At 38.3% G+C, this 16,869-nt stretch overlaps 1 protein-coding gene across 4 annotated transcripts in view; it reads left to right on the top strand.

Moving 5' to 3' along the window:
• Positions 1-16,869, top strand: part of MAP7D2 (MAP7 domain containing 2) — a 492,885-nt gene that overhangs the window by 398,934 nt on the left and 77,082 nt on the right. For all 4 annotated transcript variants that reach the window (XM_053706406.1, XM_053706403.1, XM_053706404.1 and 1 more), the window contains one exon: positions 9,381-9,625. In XM_053706406.1, the coding sequence (XP_053562381.1) occupies positions 9,381-9,625 (245 nt within the window). The remainder of the gene's footprint in view (positions 1-9,380; positions 9,626-16,869) is intronic.

Genomic DNA, 16,869 nt, shown 5'->3' with positions numbered 1-16,869 from the left:
TCTACCGTATATCAGAAATCTTGTCTGCAAATTTAATTGTTTTCCAAACCCACTCCGTGGGTATCCTTTGCTCTGTACCAATCCGTTTACAATACCTAGGTTTCAAAATGGCGCTTTAAACACAAAGTTATTGGTTTAAGTATTTTGAACATGCAGTGCTGAAAATAGTTGGCAGGATAACGCAACATCATCGGCGAATAAAAGATATAACTTTTAGAACGTTATGTAACTTCATTTTGGAGAAAATATAGGTCAGTAGGTTTTAATTAATGTTTATTAACTTTAATATGTTAGTTGTTTAGCTTAAAAATTATAACAGAAAGTAATCCTTTAAACATCTAATGTACATGATATACCTGTAAATATAAAATATTTTATTGCTGATACGATTCAGAAGGCTTTGTCTGCCATCCCGCCTTCTAATAAACGTAAAAGGTCTTTTAAAACTTCTCATAAAGTTAATGAAATTTCAAATGACCGAAAACGTACTGAATTATCCTCCTCTGATGAGGATCTATCTGATTCAGAAGATCCTTCCTTAGATATTGACACTGACAAATCTACTTATTTATTTAAAATGCAGTATATTCGTTCCTTGTTAAAAGAGGTGTTGATTACTTTGGATATGGAGGAAACTAGTCCTCTTGATATTAAAACTAGTAAATGTTTATTGTGGTTACTCCAGAGGTTTTTCCAGTACCTGATGCTATTTCTGATATGATTTCTAAGGAATGGAATAGGCCTGGTATTTCTTTTATTCCTTCTTCAAGGTTTAAAACATTGTATCCTTTGCCAGCAGTTAGATTGGAGTTTTGGGAAAAGATCCCCAAAGTTTCTACTTTTGCTAAACGTACTACTATTCCTATGGAAGATGGTACTTCTTTTAAAGACCCTTTAGATAGGAAACTTGAATCTTATCTAATGAAAGCTTATTTATATTCTGGCTATCTTCTCAGGCCTGCCATTTCTATGGCTGATGTTGCAGCTGCATCATCTTTTTATTTGGAAAGTTTAGCGCAACAGGAAATGGATCCTGATTTGTCTAGCATTGTTCTCTTGCTTCAACATGCTAATCATTTTATCTGTGATGCCATTTTTGATATCGTCAAAATTGATGTTAAATCTATGTCTTTAGCTATTTTAGCTAGAAGAGCTTTGTGGCTCAAATATTGGAATGCTGACATGTCTAGATTACTGTCTCTTTCTTTCCAAGGTAATTAGTTATTTGGTTCTCAGTTGGATTCGATTATTTCAACTGTCACTGTGGGGGAAGGGAGTTTTTTTGCCTCAGGATAAAAGACCTTAAGGGTAAATCTAAAGCTTCTAACCGTTTTTGTTCCTTTTGACAAAATAGGGAACAGAAACCTAATCCTTCCCCAAAAGAATCTGGTTCCAATTGGAAACCTTCTTCAAGTTGGAGTAAATCCAAACAGTCTAAGAAACCAAAGCCAGCCCCCAAGTCTGCATGAAGGTGCGGCCCTCATTCCAGCTCAGCTGGTAGGGGACAGATTAAGATTCTTCCAAAACATTTGGGCAGATTCTGTCCAAAATCAATGGATTCAGAGTATTGTCGCTCAAGGGTACTGAATAGGATTCAGAGTAAGACCTCCTGTGAGAAGATTTTTTCTCTCACGCATCCCAGCAAATTCAGTAAAGGCTCAGACTTTTCTGAAGTGTGTTTCAGACCTGGAGCTTTCAGGGGTTATCATACCAGTTCCATTTCAGGAACAGGGTCTGGGGTTTTATTCAAATCTATTCATTGTCCCAAAGAAAGAAAATTAATTCAGGCCAGTTCTGGATCTGAAAATTTTGAATCGTTATGCAAGAGTGCCAACTTTCAAAATGGTGACTATATGGACTATTCTGTCTTTTGTTCAGCAAGAGCATTATATGTCCACAATAGACTTACAGGATGCATATTTTCATATTCCGATTCATCCAGACCACTATCAGTTTCTGAGATTCTCTTTTCTAGACAAGCATTACCAATTTGTCGCTCTTCCATTTGGCCTAGCGACAGCTCCAAGAATCTTTTCAAAGGTTCTCGGTGCCCTACTCTCAGAGAAATCAGAGAACGGGGTATTGCGGTGTTTCCTGATTTGGACAATATCTTGGTGCTAACTCAGTCTTTACATTCTGCCATATATCACACGAATCAACTAGTGTTGTTTCTTAAAAGACATGGTTGGAAGATCAAAAAGTTCTTTGAGTCCTCAGACAAGGGTCACCTTTTTAGGTTTCTAGATAGATTCAGTGTCCATGTCTCTAACAGACAAGAGACGATTAAAATTGGTTTCAGCTTGTTGGAACCTTCAGTCTCAATCATTCCCTTCAGTAGCTATGTGCATGGAAGTTTTAGGTCTCATGACTGCAGCATCGGACACAATCCCCTTTGCTCGTTTTCATATGAGATCTCTCCAGCTTTGTATGCTGAACCAATGGTGCAGGGATTATACAAATATATCACAATTAATATCCTTAAATCCCAATGTTCGACTCTGACTTGGTGGTTAGATCACCACCGTATAGTTCAAAGGGCCTCTTTTGTTCGTCCAACCTAGACTGTGATCACAACAGATGCAAGTCTTTCAGGTTGGGGAGCTGTCTGGGGATCCCTGACAGCACAAGGGGTTTGGAAATGTCAAGAGGCGAGGTTACCAATCAATATTTTAAGTACTCCGTGCTATTTTCAGGGCTATTCAGGTTTGGCCTCTGTTGAAGAGAGAATCGTTCATTTGTTTTCAGATCGACAATATCACAACTGTGGCATATGTCAATCATCAGGGTGGGACTCACAGTCCCCAAGCTATGATAGAAGTATCTCGGATACTTTCTTGGGCGGAATCCAGCTCCTGTCTAATTTCTGTGGTTCATATCCCAGGTATAGACAATTGGGGAGCGGATTATCTCAGCCGTCAGACTTTACATCGCTCAATCCAGATGTGTTTTCTCAGATTGTTCAGATGTGGGATCTTCCAGAAATAGATCTAATGGATTCTCATTTAAACAAGAAACTACCCAAGTACATGTACAGGTCCAGGGATCCTCAGGCGGAAGCGGTGGATGCGTTAACAGTTCCTTGGTGTTACCAACCTGCTTATATTCTCCCGCCTCTAGTTCTTCTTCCAAGACTGATCTCCAAAATCATCATGGAACAATAGTTTGTGTTGCTGGTAGCTCCAGCATGGCCTCACAGGTTTTGGTATGTGGATCTTGTTCGGATGTCCAGTTGCCAACCTTGGCCACTTCCTTTAAGACGAGACCTTCTGTCTCGAGGTCCATTTTTCCATCAGGATCTCAAATCATTAAATTTGAAGGTATCAAAATTGAACGCCTAGTGCTTAGTCATAGAGGTTTCTCTGACTCAGTAATAAATACTATGTTACAGGCTCGTAAATCTGTTTCCAGGAAGATTTATTATCGAGTTTGGAAGACTTATTTTTCATGGTGTTCTTCTCATAAATTCTCCTGGCATTCTTTTAGAATTCCTAGAATTTTACAGTTTCTTCAGGATGGTTTGGATAAAGGTGTGTCTGCAAGTTCCTTGAAGGGACAAATCTCTGCTCTTTCTTTTTTATTTCACAGAAAAATTGCTAAGCTTCCAGATATTCACTGTTTTTTACAGGCTTTGGTCCGTATCAAGCCTTTTATTAAATCAATCTATCCTCTTTGGAGTCTTAATTTTGTTTTGAAGCCTATGCATTCTTTGGACATTAAACTACTTTCTTGGAAAGTGTTGTTCCTTTTGGCCATCTCTTCTGCTAGAAGAGTTTCCGAATTATCTGCTCTTTCTTGTGAATCTCCTTTTCTGATTTTCCATCAGGATAAGGCAGTTTTGCGGACTTCATTTAAATTTCTACCTAAGGTTGTGAATTCTAACAACATTAATAGAGAAATTGTTGTCCCTTCTTTGTGTCCTAATCCTAAGAATTCTTTGAAGAGATCCTTACATTCTTTGGATGTGGTTAGAGTTTTGAAATATTATGTTGAAGCTACTAAAGATTTCAGGAAGACTTCTAGTCTATTTGTTATCTTTTCTGGTTCTAGGAAAGGTCAGAAGGCTTCTGCCATTTCCTTGGCACCTTGGTTAAAGCTTTTGATTCATCAGGCTTATTTGGAGTCGGGTCAGGCCCCGCCTCAGAGAATTACAGCTTATTCTACTAGATCAGTCTCCACTTCGTGGGCTATTAAGAATGAAGCTTCAGTTGATCAGATTTGCAAAGCAGCAACTTGGTCTTCTTTGCATACATTTACTAAATTCTACCGTTTTTAATGTATTTGCTTCTTCGGAAGCAGTTTTTGGTAGAAAAGATTTTCAGGCATCTGTTTCAGTTTGATTCCTTTGCTTATGTTTGAGTTTTTTCTTTTCATTATGAGAATAAACTTATATTTTGGGTCGTGGATTTATTTTTTCAGCGGAAAAGAGCTGTTATTATTTTATCCCTCCCTCTCTAGTGACTCTTCTGTGGAGTTCCACATCTTGGGTATTACTATCCCATACGTCACTAGCTCATGGACTCTTGCCAATTACATGAAAGAAAACCTAATTGATGTGAGAACTTACCTGATAAATTAATTTCTTTCATGGGGTCGATCCGATAAAAATCGTCGCCCGCAAAAGCCGGCGACGCCAATATTTACGCTGGTTTGGTATCACATATACGGCGTAACCTAGAAGTTATGCGCGTATATTTCTGCCGTCGCCCGTAGTTTTTTGGGCTATAGGCAGGTATACCAAACCAGCGCAGTTTGGTATCCAATATGCAGCGTAAGGACTTACGTGGCGAAAATGGAGAAAACTTACTCCATTTTCACCTCGCCACAAAAAGCAGCCGTAAGAAGCCTTACGCTGACTATTGGAGCCCCGTAACTCCCTAAACTGGCTGCTAAAATAAACCTAACACCTAACGCATGCGCAATGTCTATCTCCCTGTCAACCGCGATCTTCTAAAATAAACCTAACACCTAACGCATGCGCAATGTCTATCTACCTGTCAACCGCGATCCCCCCCCCCGAAATCCCTAATAAAGTTATTAACCCCTAAACCGCTGCTCCCGGACCCCGCCGCCATCTACATAAACTAACCCCCTACTGTGAGCCCCTAAAACCGCCGCCATCTACCTTATCTATCCCCTAATTAGAACCCCTTACACCGCTGTCATCTACCTTATCTATCCCCTAATCTGACCCCTTACACCGCCGCCACCTATATAAAAATTATTAACCCCTAATCTAATTCCCCCTATACCGCCGCCAGCTATATTAATATTATTAACCCCTAATGTAAGCCCCTTACACCGCCGCCATCTCTATTAAAATGATTAACCCCTAATTTAATCTACCTACCCCGCCGCCAGCTATATTATCTATATTAACCCTAAGTATATTATAGTTAATATAGGTATTACATTATATATATTAACTATATTAACCCTAATTATATTAGGGTTAATATAGTTACTATAGTATTTATATTAACTATATTAACTCTATCTAACCCTAACACCCCTAACTAAATTTATATTAAATTAATCTAATTCATTTATAAACTAAAATATTCCTATTTAAATCTAAATACTTACCTATAAAATAAACCCTAAGATAGCTACAATATAATTAATAATTACATTGTAGCTATGTTAGGGTTAATATTTATTTTACAGGTAAATTGTTAATTATTTTAACTAGGTATAATAGCTATTAAATAGTTATTAACTATTTAATATCTACCTAGTTAAAATAATTACCCAATTACCTGTAAAATAAATCCTAACCTAAGTTACAAATACACCTACACTATCAATAAATTAAATAAACTACAAACATCTATCTAAAAATACAATTAAATTAACTAAACTAAATTAAAAAAACAAACAAACACTAAATTACAAAAAATAAAAAAAAGATTACAAGATTTTTAAGCTAATTACACCTATTCTAAGCCCCCTAATAAAATAATAAACCCCCAAAATAAAAAAAATTCCCTGCCCTATTCTAAATTAAAAAAAGTTCAAAGCTCTTTACCTTACCAGCCCTTAAAAGGGCCTTTTGTGGGGCATGCCCCAAAGAATTCAGCTCCTTTGCATACAAATACAATACCCCCCCCCCATTACAACCCACCACCCACATACCCCTATTCTAAAACCCCCCTTAAAAAATCCTAACACTACCCCCCCTGAAGATCTCCCTACCTTGTCTTCACCACACCGGGCCGAACTCCTGATCCGATCCGGGCGATGTCTTCCTCCAAGCGGCAAAGAAGAATTCTTCCTCCGGCGATGTCTTCCTCCAAGCGGCAAAGAAGAATTCTTCCTCCGGCGACGTCTTCCTCCAAGCGGCAGCAAAGTCTTCATTCTTCCGGCGGCATCTTCAATCTTCTTTCTTCGCTCCGCCGCCGCGGAGCATCCATCCCGGCCGACGACTGAACGACGAATGAGGTACCTTTAAATGACGTCATCCAAGATGGCGTCCACCGAATTCCGATTGGCTGATAGGATTCTATCAGCCAATCGGAATTAAGTTAGAAAAATCTGATTGGCTGATTGAATCAGCCAATCAGATTCAAGTTCAATCCGATTGGCTGATCCAATCAGCCAATCAGATTGAGCTCGCATTCTATTGGCTGTTCCGATCAGCCATTTAAAGGTACCTCATTCGTCGTTCAGTCGTCGGCCGGGATGGATGCTCCGCGGCGGCGGAGCGAAGAAAGAAGATTGAAGATGCCGCCGGAAGAATGAAGACTTTGCTGCCGCTTGGAGGAAGACGTGGCCGGAGGAAGAATTCTTCTTTGCCGCTTGGAGGAAGACATCGCCGGAGGAAGAATTCTTCTTTGCCGCTTGGAGGAAGACATCGCCCGGATCGGATCAGGAGTTCGGCCCGGTGTGGTGAAGACAAGGTAGGGAGATCTTCAGGGGGGTAGTGTTCGGCTTTTTTAAGGGGGGTTTGGGTGGTTTTAGAATAGGGGTATGTGGGTGGTGGGTTGTAATGGGGGGGGGTATTGTATTTGTATGCAAAAGAGCTGAATTCTTTGGGGCATGCCCCACAAAAGGCCCTTTTAAGGGCTGGTAAGGTAAAGAGCTTTGAACTTTTTTTAATTTAGAATAGGGCAGGGAATTTTTTTTATTTTGGGGGTTTATTATTTTATTAGGGGGCTTAGAATAGGTGTAATTAGCTTAAAAATCTTGTAATCTTTTTTTTATTTTTTGTAATTTAGTGTTTGTTTTTTTTGTAATTTAGTTTAGTTAATTTAATTGTATTTTTAGATAGATGTTTGTAGTTTATTTAATTTATTGATAGTGTAGGTGTATTTGTAACTTAGGTTAGGATTTATTTTACAGGTAATTGGGTAATTATTTTAACTAGGTAGATATTAAATAGTTAATAACTATTTAATAGCTATTATACCTAGTTAAAATAATTAACAATTTACCTGTAAAATAAATATTAACCCTAACATAGCTACAATGTAATTATTAATTATATTGTAGCTATCTTAGGTTTTATTTTATAGGTAAGTATTTAGATTTAAATAGGAATATTTTAGTTTATAAATGAATTAGATTAATTTAATATAAATTTAGTTAGGGGTGTTAGGGTTAGATAGAGTTAATATAGTTAATATAAATACTATAGTAACTATATTAACTATATTAACCCTCATATAATTAGGGTTAATATAGTTAATATATATAATGTAATACCTATATTAACTATAATATACTTAGGGTTAATATAGATAATATAGCTGGCGGCGGGGTAGGTAGATTAAATTAGGGGTTAATCATTTTAATAGAGATGGCGGCGGTGTAAGGGGATTACATTAGGGGTTAATAATATTAATATAGCTGGCGGAGGTATAGGGGGATTAGATTAGGGGTTAATAATTTTAATATAGATGGCGGCGGTGTTAGGGGCTCACTTTAGGGGGTTATAGATATAATATAGCTGGCGGCGGGGTACGGGAGCGACGGTTTAGGGGTTAATAACTTTATTAGGTTGCGGCGGGGTACGGGAGCGGCGGTTTAGGGGTTAATAGCTTTTTTATTGTTAGGATAGTGAGGGGGGATAGCAGATAGAGGGTTAGACGTGACGGGCTATGTTAGGGAGGCGTGTTAGACGTTTCGGGCTATGTTTAGGAGGCGTGTTAGACAGTGCGGGTGATTTAGACTTTAGTCAGGTTTTATAGGCGCCGGCAGTTTCTAACGTGGCGCAAGTCACTGGCGACTCCAAAAATCTGTACTTACGCAGATTTCTGGACATCGCTGGTTTGTGAGACTTGCGCCACTTTAGCAAGTGACGGCGCCGCATATTGGATGGCTCGAGTTGCAAGCTGAAACTGCGGGCGACGTGGGTTCCCTCGCTTGCGCCGCAAACTGCGATCTATATCGGATCGCGCCCCATATTGGCAAGAGTCCATGAGACCCACCCTTTTTATGGTGGTTATGATTTTTTGTATAAAGCACAATTATTTCCAAATTCCTTTGTTGATGTTGATGCTTTTTACTACTTTCTTTATCACCCCACTACTTGGCTATTCGTTCAACTCAATTATGGGTGTGGTGAGGGGTGTATTTATAGGCATTTTGATGTTTGGGAAACTTTTCACCGCCTGGTAGTAATGTATATCCCATATGTCACTAGCTCATGGACTCTTGCCAATATGAAATAAATATATTTATCAGGTAAGTTTGCACATAAATTATGTTTTTCATCTCTCCCTTCTTGTTCTTAACTATCTTTTTTCGACTCCCCCTTGTATTCAATCTTTCTTTTTACCCTCTCCCTTCGCTTCTCTTTACACTATTTATTTCCCCTCTCTCATATCTCTTCACTCTTTTTTTTCTCTCCATTCTTTCGTAACTCTACTTTCTTCTCCACTTTCACTTTTTTCTACAGTCTCTCTCTCTCTCTCTCTCTCTCTCTCTCTCTCTGCCCAGTTTACCCTCTCAGAAGTAACAGTCTAAGCACTAATGGGGTCCCTACAGCCCTAGAGGTATAACAAATCCTTGCACTTTCATGGCTATATAATATCCCTTTAGATAATAGTTTTAGCACATAGCCCAACATGTCAGTTTTTCAGTGCAGGAATAGGAATGTACATTCTGCAAATACAATGTGCTAACTTTGCTGCTTACATGTCCCCAGACTTCAGCCTTAACATTCACTTACTTTCACTCGCCACCGTTAAATTTCCACTCACCAATGGCTAGTGGGCTAGTGGAAATTGAGCCCTGTTTATACACATATAAACACATAAATACACAAGCATACACATACAGGTATATACATACCACCAGCAAAAAGATTAAGACTCACTGAAAGCTCAGATGATGGTTAGCATATGTATGCAAGAATGCTTACTTTTTGTATTCATTTTCAGGTCCCTTTCAAAGTCATATGCACTATCTCCAGTGAAAAACAGCAAGCAATTCCCAGAATCTCCTGTAAAATCTCGAGCAACTCCAATTCTCAACCAAGAGGCTCCAAAAAAGAAATCTGAGAAAGAGGAAACCACAACCAGTCCAAAACAAGAATTGCCTAATGCGGAGCAAAGAACAGGCTCTTTAAAATTCGAAAAGGCAGAAAAGATCTCTCCACCTGTAAGCAAAACAGATACTGCAGAAGGTAAGTTGTATCTGGTTCATATGCAGAAGGCTGTCTTTTATGGGACAGCCTCTAAATGTGTACAGAAAAAATATAAATAAATACATATTTATATATGAGATCTAAAACACAGAAGCTGCATTAGAGCATGCATGTGTAGTTACCAAGTTATAAATGAAGACAAGAATGGGATGTGTATTGGTGCGCCTGTAACATTTGAAGGTATCAGTCACATGTTTGGAGTTGCAGTTCATAAAATAAAATCTCTCTCAGTAAATGTTTTATTTCTTTTATCTTAGACCAGGGGTCAGCAACCTTGGCACTCCAGATGTTTCGGAACTACATTTCCCATGATAGCCAGCATAAAGAGAGTCTTAGCATCATGGGAAATGTAGTTCTGATACATCTGGGGTGCCAAGGTTCCTGACCCCGGCCTTAGACCCTCAATGCAAAAAAGTGACATTTTTATTTATTATATTTAAAGTGGTTAATTTATAGTGCTTTGTCTACTCCAGGGGGAGGGAACTTTTTTCCCCTAAAGACCAGTGCATCACAGAAATATAAATAAGGGGCTCCCCAACATGCTGGAGATAAGGCTTTCCAGGTATACCAGACAGTCTGTATTTCAACAGTATGTCTAGTAACATCTATAATTGGTCTCTTAAAGGGACATTGTACTTTAAATCCCCTCCTTTGATTAGTTCCCAATAATCCATGTTACCTGCTCTAGTGTATTTAATTGTTTACAAATATCTAATTTACCTTTAGTTTATTTGAAATAGCTATGTTTGCCTGTTTCAATTGCCATCTATAACGAAAATATAAATTCTGCTCTATAGAAAAGCTATGTAAACAATAGAAAGCACTCGAACAATGTTGTTAAATAAACATAGAATATATTTATTAAAACACATAAGGCCTGATTACAAGTGGAGTGCTATTTATCAATCCCACTCGCGCCCTAGAAGTAAGCTTTTTGCACACATCAGGTAGCGCTCATATTACAAGTGAAGTAAAAAGTCGCAAGCTTATTAATGTATTCCCCTATAGAAGTCAATGGAGCCAACAAAGTGGGGAAAAAACAACTTACATGCGTGCAAACTCAATCACATTTTCTCAAGTGCTCTAACCAGACATGAAAATATGAATATTTCACATTCCAATGTTCTTCACCAAACAGAATATGTTCTACTTATTCATAAATACATATTTCTTTATATCTATATTGATATAAATATATATATATATATATATATATATATATATATATATATATATAAAATAATTTTTTTTGGTCAAATATATAGAGGATTATGGGCTCTCACCACCTAAAGATTAACATGTCCAAGACTGAGCTCCTTCTAATCCCCCCCCCCCCCCTCAAGCTCTGCACCAACTTCTGACTTTTCTATCCCTGTCGACGGCATCACCATCTCTCTATCGCCCCAAGTCCGCTGCCTCGGAGTTACACTTGACTCAAATCTATCCTTCATCTCCCAGATCCAATCGCTTTCTTCATCCTGCCGCAACCACCTACGCAATATTTCCAAGATTTGCCCTTTTCTGAGTGCTAACGCCACAAAGCAAATAATATACTCCCTTGTCATTTCCCTACTTGACTACTGCAATAACCTACTTACTGGCCTTTCTCTTTGCCGCCTCTCCCCCCTTTAATCCATCCTAAATGCCTCTGCCAGGCTAATCCACCTTTCCTGACACTCTGTATCTGCTGCACCTTTCTGCGAGTCCCTTCATTGGCTCCCCATTCACAGCAGAATTAAATTCAAAATTCTCACCCTTACATACAAAGCTTTCACCAATGCCATTCCCCACTACCTATCCTCTCTAATCAACAAGTATACTCCAGCCCGCCCACTAATATCCAACAATGACCTGCTCCTTGCATTTTCGACTATCACTTCTTGCCATGCTAGACTGCAGGACTTCTGTCATGCAGCACCTACCCTCTGGAACACTCTCCCTTGTGCTGTCAGGCTTTGCCCTAATCTTTCTTCTTTTAATTGCTCCCTGAAGACTTTTTTTGTCCAGAGAACCCTACCACCCATCTCAGTAATAAATTAATTGCACTTACCTAATCTAACTCTGTATTAACATCTTTCTCACTCTTGGAGTCCTCACCTCCTGCTTCTCAACCTCCTACCCTTCTAGATTGTAAGTTCTCATGGGAAAAGGGCCCTCATTTCCTCCTGTATGTGTTTGTTAAATTTTGTCCTGTCTCTTACAAGTTTTACATTGTTGTTTTTGTTTTTTGTTTTTTTGTGTGTTTTTTTTAATCATTTTTATTGAGGTTCAAAGCAAGGCATACATATAGAGAATGTCAAGGAACATTATACAAAGAAAAAATGGCTGCAAGGTACATAGCTAAAGTCTAGGGAGAAAGACAATACCTATTTATATTACATGACATAACGTAATCTTATACATAATTTGCCCTTTAAACTATATACCCACTCAATGTGTAATATACCCACAGCGGTGTAATAAGTATACAGCTATAGCAGGTAATCCCAAGTAGAAGGAGACCACTCTTGGGTCACATATGAGGAACCTTGTTTTACTTTTATGATATGTAAGCTATCAAGAGATATACTGTATGTAATATACAAAGGTGTACAGGTGATATAGCTAGTTGAATCTATTCCCACTCTTGGGCTTGGTAAAGTATAAAGGCAAAATATATGTATATCAATTAACACTGTTATAATAAAAGAAATGCAAAGTGACAGAATAAATGATAAATGGACAAAAGTAGTATTTTTAAATAAACTTACACCTCCTTTACCCACCTAAAGCGACTCTTGGACTTTTAGTTCTTTTGTAAATGACAGTTACTGGGGGACACTTAAGAATATAGGGCCACTCTTGGACCCTCAGCTAAGATTTAAACTTGTATAAGTTTTTTAAAAGATATATGAAGCTTTCAAACATTATTTAAATAGTGTTATGGGATCAGAACCCTAATGGACTGTTATCATGTGATCCACTATTAATTTATGAAATTGTGAGCAATTAAGCTCATAATATTTGCAAAGGAATATATTATGGAAAAAGGACAAAATGAAGCAAAAAGGAATTAAAACACAAAACAATATATAGAACTAACCGGTTCCTTGGAGTATCATTTCAAACATCAGTAAGTATAACCACTTAATTTTGTAGGTAGTACAATATAATAGAAAAAGAAAACTGGGCACTTTAATAGAGTACTGTCAACTACTTTAGATATTAAAGTTTCAAAGCCTCTACTGCACTTTAGTAGTTATAAAGTTGGAAAAGAATATATAAATAGATCTCAGGCTGTTTTTCAGTAGTTAGCCTAAAATATTCAAGGAACCACCTCAGGGGTGTGTTAATGAATAGGCCAACAAGGCCGGTGCCTAGGGCGGCACTTGTCCACTGACTGCACCTGATATCTGGCTGCTTTTAAAAAAACATTTATTTTACTTTTAACTGGCGGCTTACCTCCAAGCGGTCATGTGACGTTTTGAACCAGCCAGCCAGCTTTCACTATCTGCCGTACATGGCTTGAGGGAGTCACGCATGTGATCTCCCAGGCCAGGCGGCAACAGGTTAGGTGACTGTTACGAGTCGGGAGGAGAGGAGACAGAGTCAGACTGATCCAGTGGAGCATATGAGACAGTGAGGACTGGAGCAACTAAATTAGGTATGGCACTCAGGCTTCCACAGAGTCACTTGTCAGACTCAGGGACTGACTGTGTAGATGCTGGCTAATAAAGCAGACTGTGTTGTCACTAACGACGTGCCTAGGCTAGGAACTTGGAAGTTGTTAATTGCGATTTTGCTGTTGATTATGGTTGGTTTCTGATGGGTCATGCTGGAATTGAGGAATTCAGCTGGTGTGTTTATTAGTGACTTTAGAAAACTGTTAGTGTTGCATTTAATTTACAGTAGTGGAGGCTGTACAGTGCTAAGGTGAGTAACTGGTGGCTGTCATTTTAAGCTCATAGTTTTAATATGAATCTCTTTATATGTGAAATGGTCACAAAGCCCTCTATTATCTGTCTCTTATTTCTGGGAATGGTAGACACATTTATGGGTTTTTCAACACTCCCTCTGGTTAATCTGTCTCTGCCTTCTCTTCCTGTGTGTTTGCTCTCAAGGCTCGGGTCCCCCCTGTACAACAGGTACAGCTCACAAAGGCTTTTCTAGCTTTAGCTTTCTGCAGCACCCTGTCCACCAAAGGAGCTCAGCTTACAGATCCTGCAGAAGTGTCAGACCAACCAATACAGTAAAGGCTCACCTCACAAAATAATTTCTGACAAAACACGTACACACAGGCTACAAATCTAGCAGGACCTCCTGATTAAACATACACACAATTCACAGGCAAATATACATTATGTACAACTACATTAACAACACACAATGCATGATTCTTATCAGCTGTGCATTGACTGACACACTCAGAGACTCCCTTCTCAGAAGAGCTATTTGCACAATTGCGTATACATAATGTAAGGATATTCTTTATATACAATGAAATCTGTCCCAAAATCCTCTTTGACTGTATCTGTGCACTTAAGCACACTAGTAATATATGCTTTGTCACATTACTCCTTGACCCAAAAAATTATATGGCCAAAATTGCCCTAAATCCGGGGGGTGGGGGGGGCAACAGGATTCTGAGTGTCTAGGGCAGCACTAAACCTAAATACGCCACTGAACCACATCATTAACTAGAGCATTCATGCTTCACTGTCCTGGCCGCAGACAGGAAAACATCAGGTGTCTAAAACAAGGATGAAGTGCGTGAGGCATACCGTTAAATACAATAAATGTAATAGCCTGTAGCTTAGAGTGAAACCAGGTTAAATGAAGCTGGAAATTATATTGTTACTAAAGTAGGTAATAGCACCAATGTACTGTATGTAAAAACTGAATGGATTATACCTGTAAGGATCAATATTCAAAATAACTACCATTATAACTCAGCTTTTATATTTTAACCCCTTCACATCATACATGGTGTAGGTAAAGGAGTTAAATACTAATTTACATCTGGGCAAATTGATGAAGTCATATTGTCAGCAATGTGGACTTGGTCCAACTGCAATAAAACCAAAACCAAACCCCTATTAAACATTTTGGCTAGTTTGTCGATTTCTTTCATGTAATTAGCAAGAGTCCATGAGCTAGTGACGTATGGGATATACATTCCTACCAGGAGGGGCAAAGTTTCCCAAACCTCAAAATGCCTACAAATACACCCCTCACCACACCCACAAATCAGTTTTACAAACTTTGCCTCCTATGGAGGTGGTGAAGTAAGTTTGTGCTAGATTCTACGTTGATATGCGCTCCGCAGCAGGTTGGAGCCCGGTTTTCCTCTCAGCGTGCAGTGAATGTCAGAGGGATGTGAGGAGAGTATTGCCTGTTTGAATTCAATGATCTCCTTCTACGGGGTCTATTTCACAGGTTCTCTTTTAGCGGTCGTAGAGATTCATCTCTTACCTCCCTTTTCAGATCGACGATATACTCTTATATATATATATACCATTTCCTCTGCTGATTTTCGTTTCAGTACTGGTTTGGCTTTCTACAAACATGTAGATGAGTGTCCTGGGGTAAGTAAGTCTTATTTTCTGTGACACTCTAAGCTATGGTTGGGCACTTTTTTAATAAAGTTCTAAATATATGTATTCAAACATTTATTTGCCTTGACTCAGGATGTTCAACATTCCTTATTTTCAGACAGTCGGTTTCATATTTGGGATAATGCATTTGAATCAATCATTTTTCTTACCTTAAAAATTTGACTTTTTTTCCCTGTGGGCTGTTAGGCTCGTGGGGGCTGAAAATGCTTCATTTTATTGCGTCATTTTTGGCGCAGACTTTTTTGGCGCAAAAAATTTTTTCTGTTTCCGGCGTCATACGTGTCGCCGGAAGTTGCGTCATTTTTGACGTTCTTTTGCGCCAAAAATGTCGGCGTTCCGGACCTGGCGTCATTTTTGGCGCCAAAAGCATTTAGGCGCCAAATAATGTGGGCGTCTTATTTGGCGCTAAAAAAATATGGGCGTCGCTTTTGTCTCCACATTATTTAAGTCTCATTTTTCTTTGCTTCTGGTTGCTAGAAGCTTGTTCCTTCGCATTTTTTCCCATTCCTGAAACTGTCATTTAAGGAATTTGATCAATTTTGCTTTATATGTTGTTTTTTCTCTTACATATTGCAAGATGTCTCACGTTGCATCTGAGTCAGAAGATACTTCAGGAAAATCGCTGTCTAGTGCTGGAACTACCAAAGCTAAGTGTATCTGCTGTAAACTTTTGGTAGCTGTTCCTCCAGCTGTTGTTTGTATTAATTGTCATGACAAACTTGTTAATGCAGATAATATTTCCTTTAGTAATGTACCATTACCTGTTGCAGTTCCATCAACATCTAATGTTCAGAGTGTTCCTGATAACATAAGAGATTTTGTTTCTGAATCCATCAAGAAGGCTATGTCTGTTATTCCTCCTTCTAGTAAACATAAAAAATCTTTTAAAACTTCTCTTTATACAGATGAATTTTTAAATGAACATCATCATTCTGATTCTAATGACTCTTCTGGTTCAGAGGATTCTGTCTCAGAGGTTGATGCTGATAAATCTTCATATTTATTTAAAATGGAATTTATTCGTTCTTTACTTAAAGAAGTACTAATTGCTTTAGAAATTGAGGATTCTGGTCCTCTTGATACTAAATCTAAACGTTTAGATAAGGTCTTTAAATCTCCTGTGGTTATTCCAGAAGTTTTTCCTGTTCCTGGTGCTATTTCTGAAGTAATTTCCAGAGAATGGAATAATTTGGGTAATTCATTTACTCCTTCTAAACGTTTTAAGCAATTATATCCTGTGCCGTCTGACAGATTAGAATTTTGGGACAAAATCCCTAAAGTTGATGGGGCTATTTCTACCCTTGCTAAACGTACTACTATTCCTACGTCAGATGGTACTTCGTTTAAGGATCCTTTAGATAGGAAAATTGAATCCTTTCTAAGAAAAGCTTATCTGTGTTCAGGTAATCTTCTTAGACCTGCTATATCATTGGCTGATGTTGCTGCAGCTTCAACTTTTTGGTTGGAAACTTTAGCGCAACAAGTAACAGATCATGATTCTCATAATATTATTATTATTCTTCAACATGCTAATAATTTTATCTGTGATGCCATTTTTGATATTATCAGAGTTGATGTCAGGTTTATGTCTCTAGCTATTTTAGCTAGAAGAGCTTTATGGCTTAAAAC

Source organism: Bombina bombina, chromosome 3, assembly GCF_027579735.1.
Source record: "Bombina bombina isolate aBomBom1 chromosome 3, aBomBom1.pri, whole genome shotgun sequence".
Taxonomy (NCBI): Eukaryota; Metazoa; Chordata; class Amphibia; order Anura; family Bombinatoridae; genus Bombina; species Bombina bombina.
Note: the sequence above shows the minus strand (reverse complement) of the source record. Positions and strands in the feature narration are given on the sequence as shown.